The 18,761-nt window shown below is 38.2% G+C and overlaps 2 protein-coding genes across 2 annotated transcripts in view; both read right to left on the bottom strand.

Moving 5' to 3' along the window:
* SIK1 (Protein kinase superfamily protein) overlaps window positions 1-10,920 on the bottom strand; it is a 28,905-nt gene extending 17,985 nt beyond the window's left edge. Inside the window, exons 1-11 of the mRNA XM_089149071.1 lie at window positions 10,197-10,920; window positions 9,973-10,061; window positions 9,778-9,885; window positions 9,534-9,641; window positions 9,164-9,254; window positions 8,232-8,284; window positions 7,087-7,149; window positions 6,426-6,470; window positions 6,038-6,073; window positions 3,802-3,857; window positions 1,476-1,557 (exon numbers count right to left, since the gene is read on the bottom strand). Coding sequence (XP_089005197.1) covers window positions 1,476-1,557; window positions 3,802-3,857; window positions 6,038-6,073; window positions 6,426-6,470; window positions 7,087-7,149; window positions 8,232-8,284; window positions 9,164-9,254; window positions 9,534-9,641; window positions 9,778-9,885; window positions 9,973-10,061; window positions 10,197-10,854 — 1,389 coding nt within the window. The 5' untranslated portion in view covers window positions 10,855-10,920. The remainder of the gene's footprint in view (window positions 1-1,475; window positions 1,558-3,801; window positions 3,858-6,037; window positions 6,074-6,425; window positions 6,471-7,086; window positions 7,150-8,231; window positions 8,285-9,163; window positions 9,255-9,533; window positions 9,642-9,777; window positions 9,886-9,972; window positions 10,062-10,196) is intronic.
* A 4,596-nt stretch (window positions 10,921-15,516) lies between these two features.
* Window positions 15,517-17,530, bottom strand: CYP78A5 (cytochrome P450, family 78, subfamily A, polypeptide 5). The gene is made up of 2 exons (XM_089147001.1): window positions 16,498-17,530; window positions 15,517-16,408 (listed from the first exon to the last, which is right to left on the bottom strand). Exons 1-2 carry the CDS (start codon window positions 17,452-17,454, stop codon window positions 15,803-15,805), a joined length of 1,563 nt encoding a protein of 520 aa, XP_089003127.1. The 5' UTR covers window positions 17,455-17,530; the 3' UTR covers window positions 15,517-15,802.
* Between the last annotated feature and the right edge of the window lie 1,231 nt (window positions 17,531-18,761).

The following is an 18,761-nucleotide window of genomic DNA, read 5'->3' as shown; positions in this document are numbered from 1 at the left end:
CCCTAATTTTAGAAAACCTGCACTTCATCTTCAACCTTCAGACGTTGCAGGAATTGTAAAATTGCAGAATTGCAGTCTGTTAAGTTCTATTCATTCAGTTCATATTAGCCGAAAGCCTACCGTCATTTTCTCCAATCCATTCTTGGAACATAAGGGAATAAGGGGTTTTTTGAATAGAGGGGATAGCCAGCTACTGTCACTATTGTTGGTACGAAGTCCTTGCTTGACTCTGGATGCGGGCAGGTCCATGCCACACACGGGATCAGTCCCCCTGTCATATATAGCAGGGAGATCCCTATCAAAAATTCTAGCTTTCCCTTTCCACTCAAATGTCTTTGCACCACAAGGCACCCCATCCTCCAAGATGGACCATTCCTTTCGGTCCAACATTTCAATCTCCTCCCGAGTAGACTGAGTTCTTCTTCTTTCTCTGCCACCCCCAGTTGCAGGAATTGTAAAATTTCAGAATTGCAGTCTGTTAAGTTCTATTCATTCAGTTCATATTAGCCAAAAGGCCCAAAACCCTAATTTGGCCTTTGAATTCAAAATTCAAATCTGGAATTCAGTCCTCAGTAGAATTCAGATGTGAATCTCAGCTCCAGTAGGCCTGAAAGTACCTTAGAACCCCTAAAATCTTTTTTCCTGGAATTTCCTGGGCAAACCCTAAGTCAAGGAAAAATACGAAAATGCCCCTATCCCTATACCTGGTTTACAACAGGTCCACAATACAAAAATGTACAATGCTTTCTTTCGGTCTTTCCTACAGTTCTATCTAACTTTTTGCTGACTATGCTTCGTATTAATATTACAACACCTCAGTTGGCTTACTTCACTTTCTAGTTCAACATTTTTCCCATTTCCAAAATCATGTTATTCACATCAATATTTTGGTTATTATGGGTTACTCCATCGTTGTATTGCATCAATCAACTGACTTATAGAATTAGGCTAACAACTAGAAAGGAAAACCACAACGAGCTGATTATAGGAATGATGATGTCTTCCTTCTTGTTGACCATTATTGCTTACCAACGATGCTTCCTCCTTTTCCAAAGAGTGGTACTAAACATCATAGATGCTCTCTACTTTCTTCTTAAAGCTTATTCATTAAGCAAAACATTTTTAAAAAACGATATCAATGACACCAATTGTATTGTTAAAAAATTTCAAAAAAGGTTCTCTGTTTGCCACAGTATCGTGCATTGTACTCCTAGCTGTGGATTCTATAGTTTCATGGCTCCCTGGTTTTCCCAAGTGAGGCTTCCACATTCATGAGACACTTCACTAGACAAGTGCTGAAACCAAATAAAATATACTGACTGCCTAACTTCCCCCACCCCAAAAAAAAAAAATCTCCCTACTGGTGAACGTTCATAAATAGTGAGGAAAACAGACCGACTATGGACTATCAAGAATTCCATAAAAATTTCAAACTAATTTTGTGGTAGATAGACTCATAAGAGTGCCTTAAATACCTTCAGCATCTCTGCAGCAGTCGGACGTAGACGAGGTTCTTTTGTAAGGCACTTGGCAACAAAATCATGAAACACAAGAGACCTGAAAAAGAAAACATAAGAAATGCGATAAATAAAATTGCTTTGAGGTTACATAAAAATTTTGATGAAAAAGACTTCAATATAGTTATGGTTGCAACAGACCAGTAGACTGTTAAGAGTCTCTCACTATAGGGTTCCCAAGGGTGTCCATGGAACTTGTACCATTGTATCATGTCTAAGTTCTTAGCTGAGTTTTGAATTTGTCTTTCTTTTTGTAAAAGGTTCTCTAGGCTTGTTTATGTTCTCTCCGAATTTTAACTGGGGATGTAATGGGGCTATGGCTCTTAGTAGACGAACTACTAACCGTCAATTGACTCAATCTGACAGCTATGGATGTTAAATCTGCCATGATAGAGACAACCACAAATGCACATCTATCTTCCTAACTTGATCTCCATCACTTCTTCTTCTTTCTACGCTTCTGATCACAAGCTTGGGCAGTTTTTCATGGCATTACAGCTACTTCAACAACTATTTATCATGGCCCATTCTCATTGGAAGTCCCAAAAGGTTCTTTGTTCTAGAGATGTTGATGATGATAAATCAGGTCTCTATTATGGTGCTGCATAATCATTACTTTCCATGGAGTAAACAACCAATTGGAGTCAAGGTTTTTACAGATAGAAGCTTGTGGCAAGTTATGGAGTCCTAAACATACTCATTGGGATATTGTTTATCGCATTCTAAGAATAGTTCTGCGAATGATCGTAGGTCAACTATCCGATATTGTATGTTTTGTTGGTGGTAATATTACATCTAGAGTAAGAAGCAGAATTGTAGATTGGTGGAGTGTTGTGGCTGTCTAGAGCTATGGTTGTACCACAAAAGAAACAATTTGGTCAAGTCTTGCATAAAAAAATTGGGTTCCCTTTCACTAAACTCCTACAGAAGTACTTTGCTAATCAACCTACAATTCATACTGCCAGAACTAAGCATATTGAGGATTGTCACTTTGTGAGAAACGCAATTACGCAACAGCTTATTCTGACTCTGTTTGTCAACTTTGGCAATCTGGCGACATGTTCACAGAGGTATTATTCCCATATTTCTTATTTGGAGGTCTTTGAGTGCACAGGGACCTTGGACTGTGACTCATATCAAAGTTCTTTGCTAGGCCTATAGTTTATCTTTTCATTTGTAATTATGTTATTCTCTATGCTTGTTAAACTTTTGGTTTCTATTTTAATTTTGGATGTTATAGGTGAGTCAATTGTAAGTTTATAAATACTAGTAATGATGCATGTGCATACGCACGTGTGATGTGTTCTTGCAAATTGATTTCTTACGATTGAACTATAGGTGAATAGTAGACTTATCGTTTTTGAAGGAAGAAGTAGACATGGATTTTGATCTAAAGTAATACCCTCTACATTGTTTTTGTTTGAACTTGTTTAATTGTTAATATTTAAAATCAAATAAAAGTCTATCTCATAATTTGAAATTACAGCATGTTATCTATTCTTGGCCCAAATTACAAGGCATATAGTCCGACTTTAGTGGAATATAAGGTGTGTATTTGTTAAGTGTATAATTTTTGGGTATCTGGGGTTCAAACCCACTTAGATCAAACTATTGTTTTATTATCTTGCAGAACTGATTAACATAATTCAAATTCTATTTCTGATTTCTCCTTTGATATTCAAAATTACAGTTTCACCTTTTGCTTAATAGAACTTGGATTAACCAATGTATTCCAATAACCACCAGATCAAACTCTGATTTTCCTCACTTGTTAGATATCCCAGACATTCAACTTTACTTGAGTTCTAGGATCATCCTACCATCTGACTTCTTTATATGTTGGTTATCTTTTAACCTAAATATGATTGTTAAACTTTTGGTTTCTGTTTTAATTTTGGATGTTATAGGTGAGTCAATTGTGATTTTATAAATATAGAGTTGTAAGTTGTAACAATATAGAAGGCATCTAAATCCTACATCTCTCTTCCTATTTCCCAACTTGATCTCCATATTCTTCTTTCTCTGTTTCCGGTCACAAGCTTTGGCACTATTTCAAGGGCAAAAGCACATAAAAGCCCCAAAATCATGAGGTTAAACAAGGCAGCATCCAAACAAACCAATGACTCAACACAACAAGATACTCAAGTAGTATACATAATTGAACTTCATTTATATCAGTAAACTTACTTCCAAGGGAAACCCCGAGTGCCTGACATGGCATTATTTCATAAATGAAACATAAGCAATACAATTGCATTCTTGAAGTGGAAGTCAAAAGACAAACCATTTTTCCTTGTCCTCAAGCATTGGAGCTGGCTCAATGGATATCATGAATAGTACCTATCAAAAAGAGAAATGCGGATTAAAAAATCACTACCATGCACCAGGACAAACAAAGAAGAAAAGGGGGAAGTTGGAAGGGAGTTCCAAGTTCCAACACAATAAATAACACTCATAAATATGGAAATATAAGACAGATAGGGATAAATCAACTCATGAGAATATCATACTCTTTGAGCATTATCAAACACATAAAGCATCCAAGGCAATGGGGTAAGCCTAGTGCACTGGGTATGCCTTTTGTAATGAATCAGTTTATTATTACAAACTTCAACATGAAGGACCATGAAGAACTGTTTGAAATTTCAGTCAAAAAGACCAACATTTTTTGAAATATTTTGTTTTCAGAAAGCCTTGAAACAAAACAAGGGTCAGCTCTACAAGCATATTAAATTCTCACCAAAATTTCAGTTTGGTTATCTCAATTCATTTTGGAATAATTTCGACTCACTTCAGGAAGATCTTGATAAAATTTTGATTCTTTTGACTCATTTCAACAGAACTTCAAGATTTGCTCCCTTTTACCCTAGGAACTAGAAAATTCAAAAAAAAAAATTTGCTAAAAAGACTAGAAGGCTTCGATTTCTTTTTTGCCAAGTCCTTTATTTTGGTACCAGAATGTGCAACATCCACTTTAAATTTTGGATGGGGATTTTGAAACATCATTTGGCCAAATTTTCTCCAGTTTCAAAAATTTCATCCATGGCCCTCCTGTGATTCGTGATGGATTTTGAGAAAATTTTAAAGTACATGATAACATTGCCATCATACGAACACTAGTTGTAATATGGGGTATAAGGGTTCTTATCTCATTATTATAAATAAGTGGACACAGTGTCACATCGACACAAGTCGCCATTTCTCAAAACCATGATGGTGTTAGAGCAGTGGAAGAACATGATAGGGTTCTGAATCACAACTCTCCCTCCTCTCCCTCCCTCCCTCTCTTTCCTTAGCACCACCATATCTACCACCTCCCTCCATTTCAGTCTCCATTTTAGCATCACCATAGGCAGGAAGTACCAACAACAACAACAACAATAAGCCTTGTCCCAACTAAATGGGGTCGGCTACATGGATTCTTGCCCTCCAATCAGTTCTGTTCGAGGCCATGCTAGATACAAGGCCTAAGCTATACATATCCTTTCTCACCACTTCTCCTAAGGTTATTTTAGGTCTACCCCTAGCTCTTCTAGTTCCTTCAATATGGATTATATCACTTCTCCGTACAGGAGCATTTATAGGTCTCCGTTGAACGTGACCGTGCCACCTCAAACGACTATCTCTAAGCTTATCACTTATGGGAGCAACTCCCAGACCAACTCTAATATGATCGTTTCTTATCTATAGGCAGGAAGTACCAACTCTCATAATTCACCACCAAGAGTTTTCTTTCCTTCTTTTCTTTATTCATTCAGCCTTTCTTCATGATCTAAAAGGCTGGTTTTTTTCCCAAACCACCATGTGGATTTTTGGTTGAAGATCTGTAGATATTTCAGTCCATCTTCTTCAATCCGTGGTTTGATTGTCCCATGGATTTTTAGCAACTTCTCAGACACTAAAGTTGAGAGTGTAGGGGTCGGGAAGCTGAAATTTCAGACAAATGTATGGCCACTTGACCAATGACAGGTCAACCTAAATGTACCAGAATTGGGTTAAATTTCAACTAAAATATGAAATCAATTTCAACAAGTCAAAATCAAAATTTCAATCCATGCGCTGGATTATTTAGGCCATAGCTCATCATGAGTTTTCAGGATTTATCGAATTTTCATATTTTCATACTCCAATAAGGCAATAACCACATTGATGCTTGTATGCATGGTTAAGTAATTCACAACTACTGAGAACCGGTAGATCCCTCCCTCGGTTTTTTTTGTTATTTCTTTTTTTAGGAAAACATGATATGATATGAACTTTGATAAGCCTTTGTTGTTGCTTCTTAAAAATATTGAACAGCATTTTTAACATCTAAAATCCAAAGAAATAAGCAGTTTCGAAGAACACAAGTTCAATATTTAAGATGTCAAAATGTAGAAATCAAAAGGACTAAGACATCAGCATTCTAAAATAGCATGCAACTTCCACAGGGGAAAAAAGCATGTGACAGAAAAAAATAAAGACACTCTGGAAACAGAATAAAATAAAATACTTAACAGCAATCAAGTACATGTACTAACTCTCATTGGATGCACAGTTGACCTTGGTGGGAGCCCCTGAAAATTTTATTAAGAAGGAAAAAAGAAAAACACATATTAGGCATAAAGAATTTTCATTAAGCATTGTTCTATCACATGTTCAAGTCCCATAATCATGGTTAAGGCAGTCTAACTTTGACTCTTTCCAGACCAAAAGCCTAGTGCACCAGGTATGGCCTTGCCCATCGTGGCTAGTAATGGTGCACAAACTAACAATCTGGTTTGATGGTCAGTTAATGCAGGATTGAAATTTCTTTAATAGGGAGGGTGCAAGGCAAAGACTGCAACATTAAGGAATCTCAGAAGAAGAAAAAAATGGGAGAATATAATGAAAAAGAGATACTAATCAGTTTATCTACAGAAGAAATACCTCAGCCATTTCAATCGCAGACACACCAAGAGCCCACACATCCACCTGTTGAATCGTAATTTGTGGGACACATAAGGTCAACTTAGTTGTGGAGAAAAAAAGAAAGGGGGGATGGGGGGCACAACATCTGATCCAGCAAATCTTCCAGAATTTTGTCCAGAGGTTTTTTCTAAAAAAAGAAAGCTCTTAAAGTTGCATAGAAAAAAGTCATCAGAAGTGCAAGCCACTTAACAAAGCAATCACTGAAGTTTTAAACCATGATTATATGAGAAGTAAATCTAAATAGGCTTCATGCCGAAGTCTTTCATCTGAATATCTGCCCCCTAGTCTATTGCCACTCCCACCCCCACCCCCGGCCCTAGGGAGCCAAACTCACTGCAGACTTGGATAAGGACAATCCAAAAGAAATAAGTCGGCAAATCTGGGTCTCCGAGGGCATCTTCCTTCACCTCAAGTTATATTCCATCAGAACATGCAACAGTAATGTATAGCCATTCTAAAAAATTAGCCAAGATGGTTCATGCAACTAGTAACTAAATCCAAAATAATAGCCCATGCATACACCTGTTGACTCTTAAGGATGGTAAACTGGATTATTGACATAAGAGGTGGAATAAAAGGAAAAGCACCTTGGACAAGAACCACCAAATAAAGACCGTACCTTCCCATCATAGCGGCTTTCCTGGATAACTTCTGGGGCCATCCAGTGCGGGGTGCCAATGAACTGTAAAGCCCAAAACAAGAATTTCACTATATACGAGAGAAAGCTGAATATGCTGAAAAATCAGTAAAAATTCTCAGGCACTATGACATAAGAACTAAATTAAAAACTTCCAAGTATTTATTGATTTATTTACTTGTTTATAGATAAGAATCAAATAATTCAGCTCAAACAATTAAGATCAGTATAGCAACAAAACTCACCCTCAAAAACAAATTAAAGTTAGGGATCTGCCCATATAACAAGGAAGGGAAGATGAAAAAATACTAGTTGATGGAGCTTTGTCATAAGCAGACTACAGAGCATGAACCAAATAAAAACAAGCAACAAATTAGTTACAAAATTCATCCACGGAGCTTCCATGGTCAAGTGCATTACTTGATTCAATAGATGGTTTGATGATGAAGTTAAATTACCTAGCAAAAGGCATCTAAATCACCACCAGGAACCCTTAAAGACTAAAGCAATTCGATAGTGTAGAAGCAACTTGTACATTCATATTCAAACCCCAATCTCTCTCCTACACATTAAATAGCACTTCTCCCTTAACTTTTACTTTGACCATTAAATCACCAATTCTTAGGAGCAACCTAGATGGGGCATTCTTGATTAACATATCAACAGAAAGGGAAGGGGGAAGAGAGCAGTCAGCTATCACTTATAGATTACTAACTAGCCAGTTTCATATCATGACTTGTTTAAAGAGAATGTAACCAAGGCAAGAAGCTCCTGCAACTGGACGGCCTGGGGAGGGTCATACATACACAGCCTTACCAGCTCATCCTGCTACATGGAAAGGCTATTTTGCTGCAAAATTATGAGAACTAGATCTTAATAGAGCAACATAATCGTTGCCCAAGGCCAGCCTCTGTTTGAACTCTTTGTTTTAGAAAATATTAGATGATGAACAGGATTGACCATGGAAATAAATTTAAATGTCTTCGAAAATCAAAACTAGATCAACTTCTCCAGGGAGAGCAAATTATAACTACTTTTGTAAAGATATGTAAGAAAAAGACCAACTTTTGAAGCAGAAGAATAGAAATTTCTATTATGCAAATAATTTAATAATGATAATAAAATACCGTGTTGCGTTTTGACATGGTCCTGGTAAGCTGTGCTGCCACACCAAAATCACCTGGCCACATTAACGATCTAATAAGAACATGTCTCCCACATCAGTATGCTATTACAGAAACAGTAAAGAAATATCAGTAGAACATCTTAAACATAATATCGCATTGTCCTCGATGAATAGACTTCTGAGGAGTTGGAATTATCCTCATTTTAGACGGATGGCCTCTTCATGGGGATAAGTAATTAGTTTTTATAATCTCTGATTGGATGAAACATAAACTTCCACAGAATTGCTTTTTTCTCTGTTCATGAAGTTGAGAAAATTGAGATTATCACAGTTCTACATAGGCAGTAAAACTGCATGATCAATTCATCTGGAAGGCAGAAGCCTCTGAAACAAGTTAATCGTCTCAGACTGGTTAGAAACAGCTACAACCATTTCTTCCCTTTAATAATAATGAGATTGTAATACAACTGTCCCCAATTTATCAACTTCAAAGTACAAATTTGATTCATGCAGAACCCAAGTTAGTTGCTCTTAGACAAGTTCACTTCCAAAAGAAACTTGATGGCCTAATCATTGACGACCTAGCCAGAAAAAGAGGGAGGGGGGGGGGGAAACGGGGAAGAAGAGCTTGAAATGGGCAGGATATGAACTATAGCAGAAACCTTCCATGTGCTTTAGCACAAAGCTAGAAAGGTTTTAGAACAGAAAGATCTACTGCTCCAACCTAGTGAACAGAAAAGCTTTGTCCAGGCAAAACCTCAAAGAGACTACACTTGAATCCTATATTCTTATTAAAATTCCCAACAGAAAATGAGCATAATCCCTCTTTTTGCTCCACTTTCTTTTCCTCCTGACCTCTCCCACTGGTTTTAACAATTATTTCAATGATCGAGGCTTATCAGTCTGTAACATATGCTGTTGAACAATACTCACCCAACTTGACCTCTCCTTGTTCAGTAAGCAAGATATTACCACCCTTAATGTCTCTATGAACCTTGAAAATTGAGTGCAAATAAGATAGTCCCTACACAAATAGAATAAATCTTCAATTCCACAATAAAGGCAACCACCAAATACATAAAGCATATGCTAAAAGAAAGCTCAGCTGTAGAGTTAACCAGATAAGATGACTTTAGCTAAAAGAAACTGAAGCAAAACACAATCATTACATTCTACAACAAATATCATTCTGGGCCTCTCGTCCATATGTTCCAATGGAACTCTGATGAATGGTATGTTTTATGTAGCTTATAGCTTACATTAAACAATTTTTTCATACTTAATACAACTAAATATGACAAACCTTTAAAGCTTCTCTGCAGATGTATGCTATCTGAGGCTCCTCCAAAGGCTCCTCGTTAACATTCATCAAATCAGCCACACTACCACCCCCACAATACTCCATAACTATCTGCAACATACTACCAGTAAGCGAAAAGGCATAAAATGTGCCCCTAAGAGACCAAAATGATTTTTGAGGACCAGAAAATTTTGATGAGTTACAAAATGACAGGAAAATAGTATAAATCAGTGTCTTTCTGCAGTACCCAAAGATATTCTTCTCCTTGGTAGCTTCCAAGGTATCGCACCACGTTTGGATGACTACACTGCTGCAACATCTCAATTTCACCACGAATCTCTTCATATCCCTCTTCCTGGCAGAGAGCATAACGTGATTAATCCAATCACTTGTCATAATGTTACATTAAAGGGACGCCAAGGGGACAAAGTCAGGAGCACACCCCCTCAGATAATGATATAACTTTAATGGCAACCAGCTCAGAAGTCTTCAGATCTCTAGCTCTGTAAACAGCTCCGTATGAACCCTTGCCTGCCAACCATGACAATTTCACTACACATTCACTGGACAAACAAAACGTGAAACGAAATCCCACACAATTCAAATAATCTCACAAGCAGAAAGATGCCACATTTCACTCCAATTTCAGATAGGGAGAGAACTCACCTAGTTCGTTGAGCAGTTCGTACTTGGAAGAAGGATCTTCCCTAGTAACGTTATCAGGGAGTGAACTAATCGACATCTTCCTGGGCAGCTGCTGGCGACTCTCCTCGCCCTGTGACGAAGAACTCCCTTTCCTCTGCTTCCCGAACCCTAATTCACCCACAGCCTGCATGCTCTCCACAGCCTTGCTCATCGTGCTACTCATCGTAGAAGACGAATAAGAACCCCCACCACCACTACCAGTTCTCCGCACAACAGTCCCCGACAAGGAGTCCTCACTGGAGCGGATCGTCGATTTCACTACAAAAGTGGAGAAATTGTCTTCCTCTTCTATTCTCTTCCTCGGACTGGCATGACTCCGATCTCCAAAAGGCGAATTACGCAAACGCCTAATCGAAGATGATGATGAGGTCGACGGAGAAGCTCGATTGCGATTAGTTTTGACAATCATAGTACCTGAGAAATCTCCACCATCATCATCTTCATCATCGTCGTCGTCCATCATGACACCGAAGTCCTTGGGAACACGTTGAAGGAGAGGAGGAAGAGATGAGTCGTCTTGCTGATCTTCTTCTTCGTCGTCTCCATGGATGAGAACTGTAGAGTACAATTCGGATCTCTTGGAACCCTTGCGAGCACCTCGAGGACTTGAGAAATCCATCGAAAGAAAGAGAGCGAGTCACCGTCGCTACTCGGCGGAGCTCTGGAGAACGTGAAATGAAAGAGAAATACGTTAGAAGATCACCTAGTCAGGTGGCCCTGTGGGGGAGAAGTGGAAAGGGCGTCAGTGGGTGGGCCGAGTCTGGGCTGGGCTGAACTGGACCTAGAAGGCACTGTTGCTCCCACTTAGTTGGGCCTACTAGTCCACAAAAACTGGATTTCACAAAGATTGAAGCTGGATTGTTGGCCAGTTGGTTTTCTGATTTTCGATCGATCACATAATTATGGGCCTTGGCGTTGGTCCATTTTTCTCCCAAGTTTCTAAAATTTTAAATGAAGATCCATCATTTTTGTTGTCTTTAAGGCGTGCATTAGCCAATTAGGTGAGTGTGGATCATCTCCCCTGACTCCTCCGACAGCGTTGCAATCACAAATTATGTGATGCCCACAAGTAAAAAATAATAAAATATTTTTTTGAAAAAGAAAAAAAAAAATACCCCAGCCTTGTGGGCCACTCTGTAATTCATGATCAACAACAGCTGTCGAGAGACTCGACGAGGGAACACAGACGTCAGAAAAGAGAATCCGCACTGCATAGGTTTCTCAACAAAAGAAAGCGCACGTCATGCTGATGGATAAGTTTGGATAATGTGCATAACCAAAGGCAAGTGCTCGTGAACTCACACAATTCACCAGGGGAGCTAGATTTCATAATGTTGAATTTTACACATTTATTGTTCCCGCTTTTTTGTTCTTTTTCTTTTTTGTTCAAAATTTATTGTTCCCCGCTTAATAGGGTAAGATTGCAATAGGGACAGGTCCAGTTGGGCTTTTCAAAAACTCAATCCCACTTTTGAGTGCTCTTAATTAAGTCCACTTTCTCTCTCACCATGATTTAGGGTAAAGGTGTTAATTTGAAATATGAACCGAGCACATTGATATCTCATGTGTTTTTTTTTTTAAGTAAGATTTTGGGTATATTTTCCTCTTAAAGAGGACAAAGAAGTTGAAGAGATTGGTTTGTTTGGACTTTAAGCTCAAGTGGCCAGATTCAAGGCCTATAAAATTTTTGATCTGAAATGGACTGTAAGTCTATAACAGTTTGATAACGGGTTAGTAATGGTCTCAGAACTAATCTCACTCTAGTCCAAACCATTAGTCAACTAATTCAGACCAAACCAAACCGAAATCAAATCAAAACCACTATTTGCAAATAACCTGTGTTTCGACTTTGTGTTTTCACCCCAGAATCATTAAGCCCAAACCGAAATCGCCACAAATCGAATCATTAGCACCTTGAGTTCGGGTCTAAAATTCTTGTACCTAACCCTGATAGGTCAAACCAAATCAAAATTCAACCCTGATTGTCCTTGATTGGACTAGGTCAGCCAAGTTTGGCCCTATCACTATCATTGATTTATCCTACCCTTGTCCTTGATTCATCACGTCTTTATCCTAATTGGTCATGTTTAAGCTTAGGGCAGATCAAGATTGTCAGGGCGAAAGTTGTACCATTACAGTTGAAGATAAGGAATGGCAGGGAGGAAGTAATTCACATGAACATCCATAGATGTCAATTAATATATGCAATTTGACAAGTTGAATCTAACAGGTCCAGGAACTTTATATAATTAATAACTAATTAATAACCCATCATAAGTGCCTATTGGCAACGATTATGAAGGAATCAAGAATGTATGATTAGGGTTTGCAGGCCAACTTGACTATATGTGAAAGCACAAACTAGCCATGGGAGGAAAGCATGAAGCCCACAATTCATCAAATAAGCTTCCTAAGAGACTTATGATGCTATGAGATCCATTTGATTTCTTAGGATGGATTTGTTCATATAGATACCTAAACCCTGTTCCACATGAGCAGTTTAAAATCAACATATCCAATCATCATTTGATAATTAAATTATCATAAACTTTTCTCTAAAGTCATAAAGCGATGGAGAGGAGCAGAGATTAGAGAACCATCTTTGAATATATATGTTTGTAAAGAATCCAACATGATAATATGATGATCACACCAATCATCCAATCTACGCATGAAAGCTAAAGGAAGTTAAAAATGTTCTTAGGCACGTTGCTTAAATGATCCTCTCTCAAGTAGCTTTGGTATATAATGATTTGTACCTCCATCTTCACTGCTTTGTTTCCTATATATCTCTGCAACTTAATCAAAGAAAAGGGTTGATAAAAATGTCAGCCACCTACCTTTATGTTTAGTTTATTCTAATTTGCTTAAACAAAGTGCAAGGCCACCTAGAATGGATCAATTCTTTCTTCTCTGGGTTTTTTTTGTTATTCTCATTACAACTTTGTTTTTCTAGATCATTCATTATGTCAACAGTAGTTTAATTCTACACCTAACAATAGATTGGTAGAACCTTCATGCTTTCCTTACTGAAATTTTGGTTCGTTGTTATCACATAGCATATTTGTTATCACAGAAGTTTTTAATCGAGTGTGGAGCTGCCCCCAGGCTAGGGGTCATCCCCCCCCCCCCCCGGCCATCTTTATTGGAGAAAATTTTTGGTCGAGGGTGAAGACAATGGCTACAGAGGTCATTGTGACTCTCCATTGTTGATTCGAGACGCCACCCCTACCTATATTAACATAGTTGAACCTTTTCTTAATGAATTATAGTTGACCCTAGTCACGGCTAGGCAAGAATGGATGCTCAATTAATACAGGAAAAGAGATGCAAGAGCTTAAAGATGATGGTGGTCAATGGAATATAAACTTTTTTTTGTTCTCATGATATTGCCTAGAAGAAAGCCTACATGCTCCAAGTTCTCTAGCAACTTATTTGGTTAATGATGAAGACACATATAATAACAGTTGATGCCTTTTTATCTTTCGATCTTCTCTTTACTTTAGCCACCAATGCCTTTGATCTTTCATCCAATGACTTTAATACACACATGGGATTCACTCATTTAATTGTATATATAAATATACTTGTGGGTTTAATTAATAATCCATCTCATCTCATAATCAAGTCTATTAATTCATGGGAAAGTCTTCTTGATCAAATGATATTAACTATTATTTTTAATATAATAGTTAATATATTATTGGATCTGATTTTTTTCATGTAATCTTACCAAAAACTAAAAAGAAACTTTTTTTCATGTAAAGTTTCTAGCCAGCAGGGATTGGAAATATAAACCACCACCTCTTAGATACTGCATTCTTGCATGTGTGGTTATAAATACAAGATAGAACTTGATGTGGAAATTGATTCTATCACATGGAAAAATTGTTGTTATCGTTTTGATGACAAGTGGATTAGTTTGATTATATCGGTATCAAATTTTAGCTTCAAACTCAATCATTTATTTAAAAAATTATTATCCAATAAGGTAAGAAAGTATATTTAAAATATTATCAATGTTAAAAGAAGGATGCAGTGGCTACGAATTAAAGGAATATAAATAAAAATTCCATATGCATGTTCCTCACAAGGGAAATATGTATGGAAGAGAAGAGCTTTTAAGGGGCAGAGAGACCCCTCCAAGATCTAATTTGTCTATGGATTTGAAATCAAAAAAGTGTTGGCCATATATCACTGTTGGGCTTAATTGGGTTCTTATTCTAGAATCATTTTTGGTGGTTGTACCTTAAAGGATAAATCAAAAGAAAAATGCTTCTATTAGGGTTAATGACCACAAGGTACAAACCCTAATACTTTTCTTTCATTAGTAAAGAAAGGTCTATATAAGAAAACGTGGCGAAGATTGACCGTTGAATCCTACACTTAACGCATAAATTCACACACTCATAAAACCCAATATGTACATTTCCTTTTCCTTCAAAAGATTTTTGTAAAAGGGTAAAAGCAAAAAAATCCCCATGGGAGACTCACCCACCACAGCCAGGTGTTCGACCCACAGCCAGGTGTGCGACCTGGGTCGAACACCGAATTAGTCAGGACAAAACCTTGGAAACCGGGGTTGGCAACCCTAAAAAAAAAGAAGCAAAACATGCTAAGCTATAATACTGGCGCAAAAAAAAAATTCCAAAGCTTGGGGTGCTTATGAGTGTGAACATGTGCATAAATTAGGGTTCTTAGACAAGGGTTTTCTTTTCTTGACTCCCACACTTTCTGATCAAACCCGTCAATTGACCCCATTATGGCAGTACGTTGAAGATCTCATGAAGAATCAAATCAAAACCATTTAAAAGCTTAAGTTACACAGATTCATACAAGGAAATCGATCAGAGAATGAATGACCTGTTCTATTCTATTCCATCTCATGAATGACCTGTTCTATTCTATTCTATATCATCAAAAGAGCAAATAGAATTCAAGTTGATGAAAAGAAGCCGTGATCATCTAAAGAAGGAACTCACAGGCCAAAGCATTCACGTAATGCTTTTACCAGGAGAAGGTTGTGGCACTTTTTCAATGTGGAGCAAGTTGCAGTAGAACCCATGCACAATAAGCAAAAGGGCCTACCTCTTCCTTGAAGCATTCATGTCCAGTTTCCAGTTTTCACTTCGGCCATAAAATAGAAAAACAGATGAACAGGCCACCAATCAGACATTCATAACCATTTTCCAACTTCAGACACTAAAGTGAGACTTTTAAGGATAAAATATTTCAGAGAGCCATTAACCATCAACATCTGAAACGAAATACTTTGCAATATCATGAGACTAACAAACCCACATTCCACTGCATAAAAACCAAAGGAATACACAAATACACTGCATAACAACCACAGGAATACACAAATAGAGTGGAAGAGAAAAAAGAACACAACACACCAGAACTAAGATGGACCCAGCAACATTCACCTAAGAACAAAGAGCCTCACAACAAAAACCTAAAGTAGGAAAAGTGCGTGCAATCCCAACTACTACATCTAAGAAAAGCAGGTAACATCTTCAATGCATCCATCCATCCAAGAAGAAACCACCGAACCAAGGCAAACTTCAAACATTCCTGGGTACAGCACCACAGATCAATGGGTTCTTCATCTCAAGAGAGAGATTCAGGCACTCAGTCAAGTCCACACCAGTATCAGAAGAAGGAACCCATTTGAAGTTCTGAAGCAACTGAGCCAACCAGAGCTGAGCAGTAGCAAGACCCATAGCCTTACCAGGGCAGACCCTTCTCCCAGACCCGAATGGTGCCAACCTCAAATCCGAACCCATAATGCTAACATCTTCCTCCAAGAATCGTTCGGGTTTGAAAGCATTTGGCTCAGACCAAATAGTTTCATCATGGGTTATGGCCCACATGTTGACCATGGCAGTTGTTCCTGCAGGGATGACGTAGTTACCAATATTGACATCATGAACAGCAAGACGTGCCCATGAAAGAAGAGGACCAGGTGGATGCATTCTCAAGGATTCCTTCACTATTGCTTGCAAATAAGGGAGGTTCTGAAGGTCAGAATCTGATACTGTACGAGTAGTGCCAACAACAGCATCGATTTCTGATTGGGCTTTGGCCTGGATTTCTGGGTGGAGCACCATTCTTGCGATAATCCATTCCAGAAGAATTGCTACTGTGTCTGTACCTCTGAATATCATCTCCTGAAAGACAAGATTGCGAGAAGTTTCATAAACAAATTACAACAAGGATTTAAACGAAAACGGGATGATTGAAGTGTAAGAAGACTCACCCAAAGAACAGCAATCATGTCAGACTCATTGAGCCTGTCTTCCTTCTCTAGGTCCAGCAGAACATCGACGAAATCACCAGTACTTTCGTCACTCAGAACACCGTTAATCCTTCTCCTCCGATGCTCCTCAATTATTTTGCTCACAAAAACATTCACCTTAGAGACGAGGATTCTGCATCTTTTCCTGACTCCCTGCAAGTCCAGCCAACCTAAAATAGGGAAATGATCGCTCCAGTTAAACATCCCAAGCAACTCGTAGCCTTCACTGACCAGTTCTTCAAGCATCATCGCATCTGCACACTTGTTGAAATCATAACTCCTCCCGAACACCGTCATCATGACATTGTTGAGCGATCCATAATGCAAAATCGTCTTCAACTTGATATCTCCCTTGACCATCATCGAAGTCTTAATCTCCTCCACCATTTTTAAACCGATTTCACTCCGATAAGTCCCAAAACCAGCTATCCTCTTGGGGCTGAACAAATGGGTAGCTGAGATTCTCCTCAAGTTCCTCCAATACTCTCCAAAAGGAGCAAAACCCATGGCTCGATGAAACAGTAAAGAGTAAGCAGATTCCTTAACAGGTCGATCTGAAAACGCCGAACTGTTGAGAATATCTTTAGCAATGTCTGGTTGACTTGAAATGATAAAACGAGTGAAACCCACAGAAAACGCCATAAGCGGAAGGGCATTGAAGCCACGGGAGAGCTTAGCAAGAACACGGTGGGTCACAGGACCGGTGAATGCAAAAACTAACCCCAGGAGAGGGAACCCAGATGGTCCGGGGATTGCCACACGAGCTCTTGATTTCTTGAGAGCCCAAGCGAGGCCACCTGGAGCAAACCATAAACCAAAGATCATGAACAAAAGGAACGCAAAAGCTACTACTTCGATACTGAGGACAGATGAAGAAGCAGCTAGGGGAAAGAAGAGAAGCTGGGAAGCTGACGACATCTTTGAAACTCAGGAGTTCTTCAGAAGGGATTGGAATCGTTCCAGGAAGGAGAACACACGGATTGAGAGGTAGAAGAAGAGGGAGAGACAGGAGCGAAGGACGGTGCATGATACGAGTCACGCTGAAGGTTTAAATAGAGGTTCATGGAAGTTCGTTTTTGTTAAAAAAAAAAAGTACTTCGTACTGTTGTGTCTCTTGGGCTGGCGTCGTACAGGAACTTCCCCCACTATGCATATTTGAAAACTTTGTTAATTAAAATTAACAGCATTTATTTAGATGAAATGACGGATCTGCCCCCAAACGCCAGATAGAAGTAGCCTTGTACATATAATATATGATGATTGTGGATCGGTAAAGGCTGTGCTTGTTTGCAAAGGTGAGGTGAAAAAATGAGATGGGAACAAAAATATGTGGCCCTTTGCGTAATGGGAATGGAAAAAATAAAAGAAATAAAATAATTTTATGAAAAAATATTAAATATAGGTTTCACTTTCTTACAAAGTCTTACATATTTTGTGAGATTTTGAAAATGCACGAGATTAAAAACTTAATATGCCACTTCACCAGATAAGCTTCATTAAATTAATAAAACTTGTCTTTAACTTTTCCACCTCAACCAAACAAACAAATTATACTTATAGGATTTAAAAAAAAAATTGTATTTTCAATAATTTTTCTACCCCAATTTTATTCCACCAAACAAACTCAGCCTAAGAAAACTCACTATATATGCCATATAGAAGTAGCCCTTGTACATATATGACATGGTGGGTGAGTGAGTCTCCCAACAAGATTTTTTGCATTCACAAGGTTTCGATACCGAAACCTTGTTCAAGCGGGTCAAACTGCTTACCATTTAGGCCAACCCCCATTGGTGGATCAATGTAATTCACTTCCATTAAGTTCTATGCAGTAGTTCTAATTTATATTGTTAGACTCTGTAATTGAGAGTCTTACGTATGTTGTCTTAATATTAATATGATCGTTGAAGGTGACTTCCTGACCAACACAGACTATCATCTTACTACCCGGTCATTGGCAATCAACTAACATATCAAAACGCAACACTTCTTAACCCCATAAAAAGTAAAAATAAAATAAATTATAAGGCTTTTCACCATAGTGGCAAGACCGCCATGGTGCATGCATGCACAACGGCAAATTATGAATGGTGTAACTTATTTTCTACCAACGTAGAAAACATGATCTAACTTATTCAAATCGTAGACTTTTTTTGTGATTTCTCTTTCTTTTTTGGTCACGACGAATGTTCAAAAGGATCGACCATTCATGGTGAATTATTAAA

The sequence above is a fragment of the Hakea prostrata genome, chromosome 3, assembly GCF_041222555.1.
Source record: "Hakea prostrata isolate BN-2017 chromosome 3, UWA_Hpros_2, whole genome shotgun sequence".
NCBI classification, from domain to species: domain Eukaryota; kingdom Viridiplantae; phylum Streptophyta; class Magnoliopsida; order Proteales; family Proteaceae; genus Hakea; species Hakea prostrata.
The sequence above is the reverse complement of the archived record's forward strand: the minus strand, read 5'-3'. Positions and strand labels throughout refer to the sequence as shown.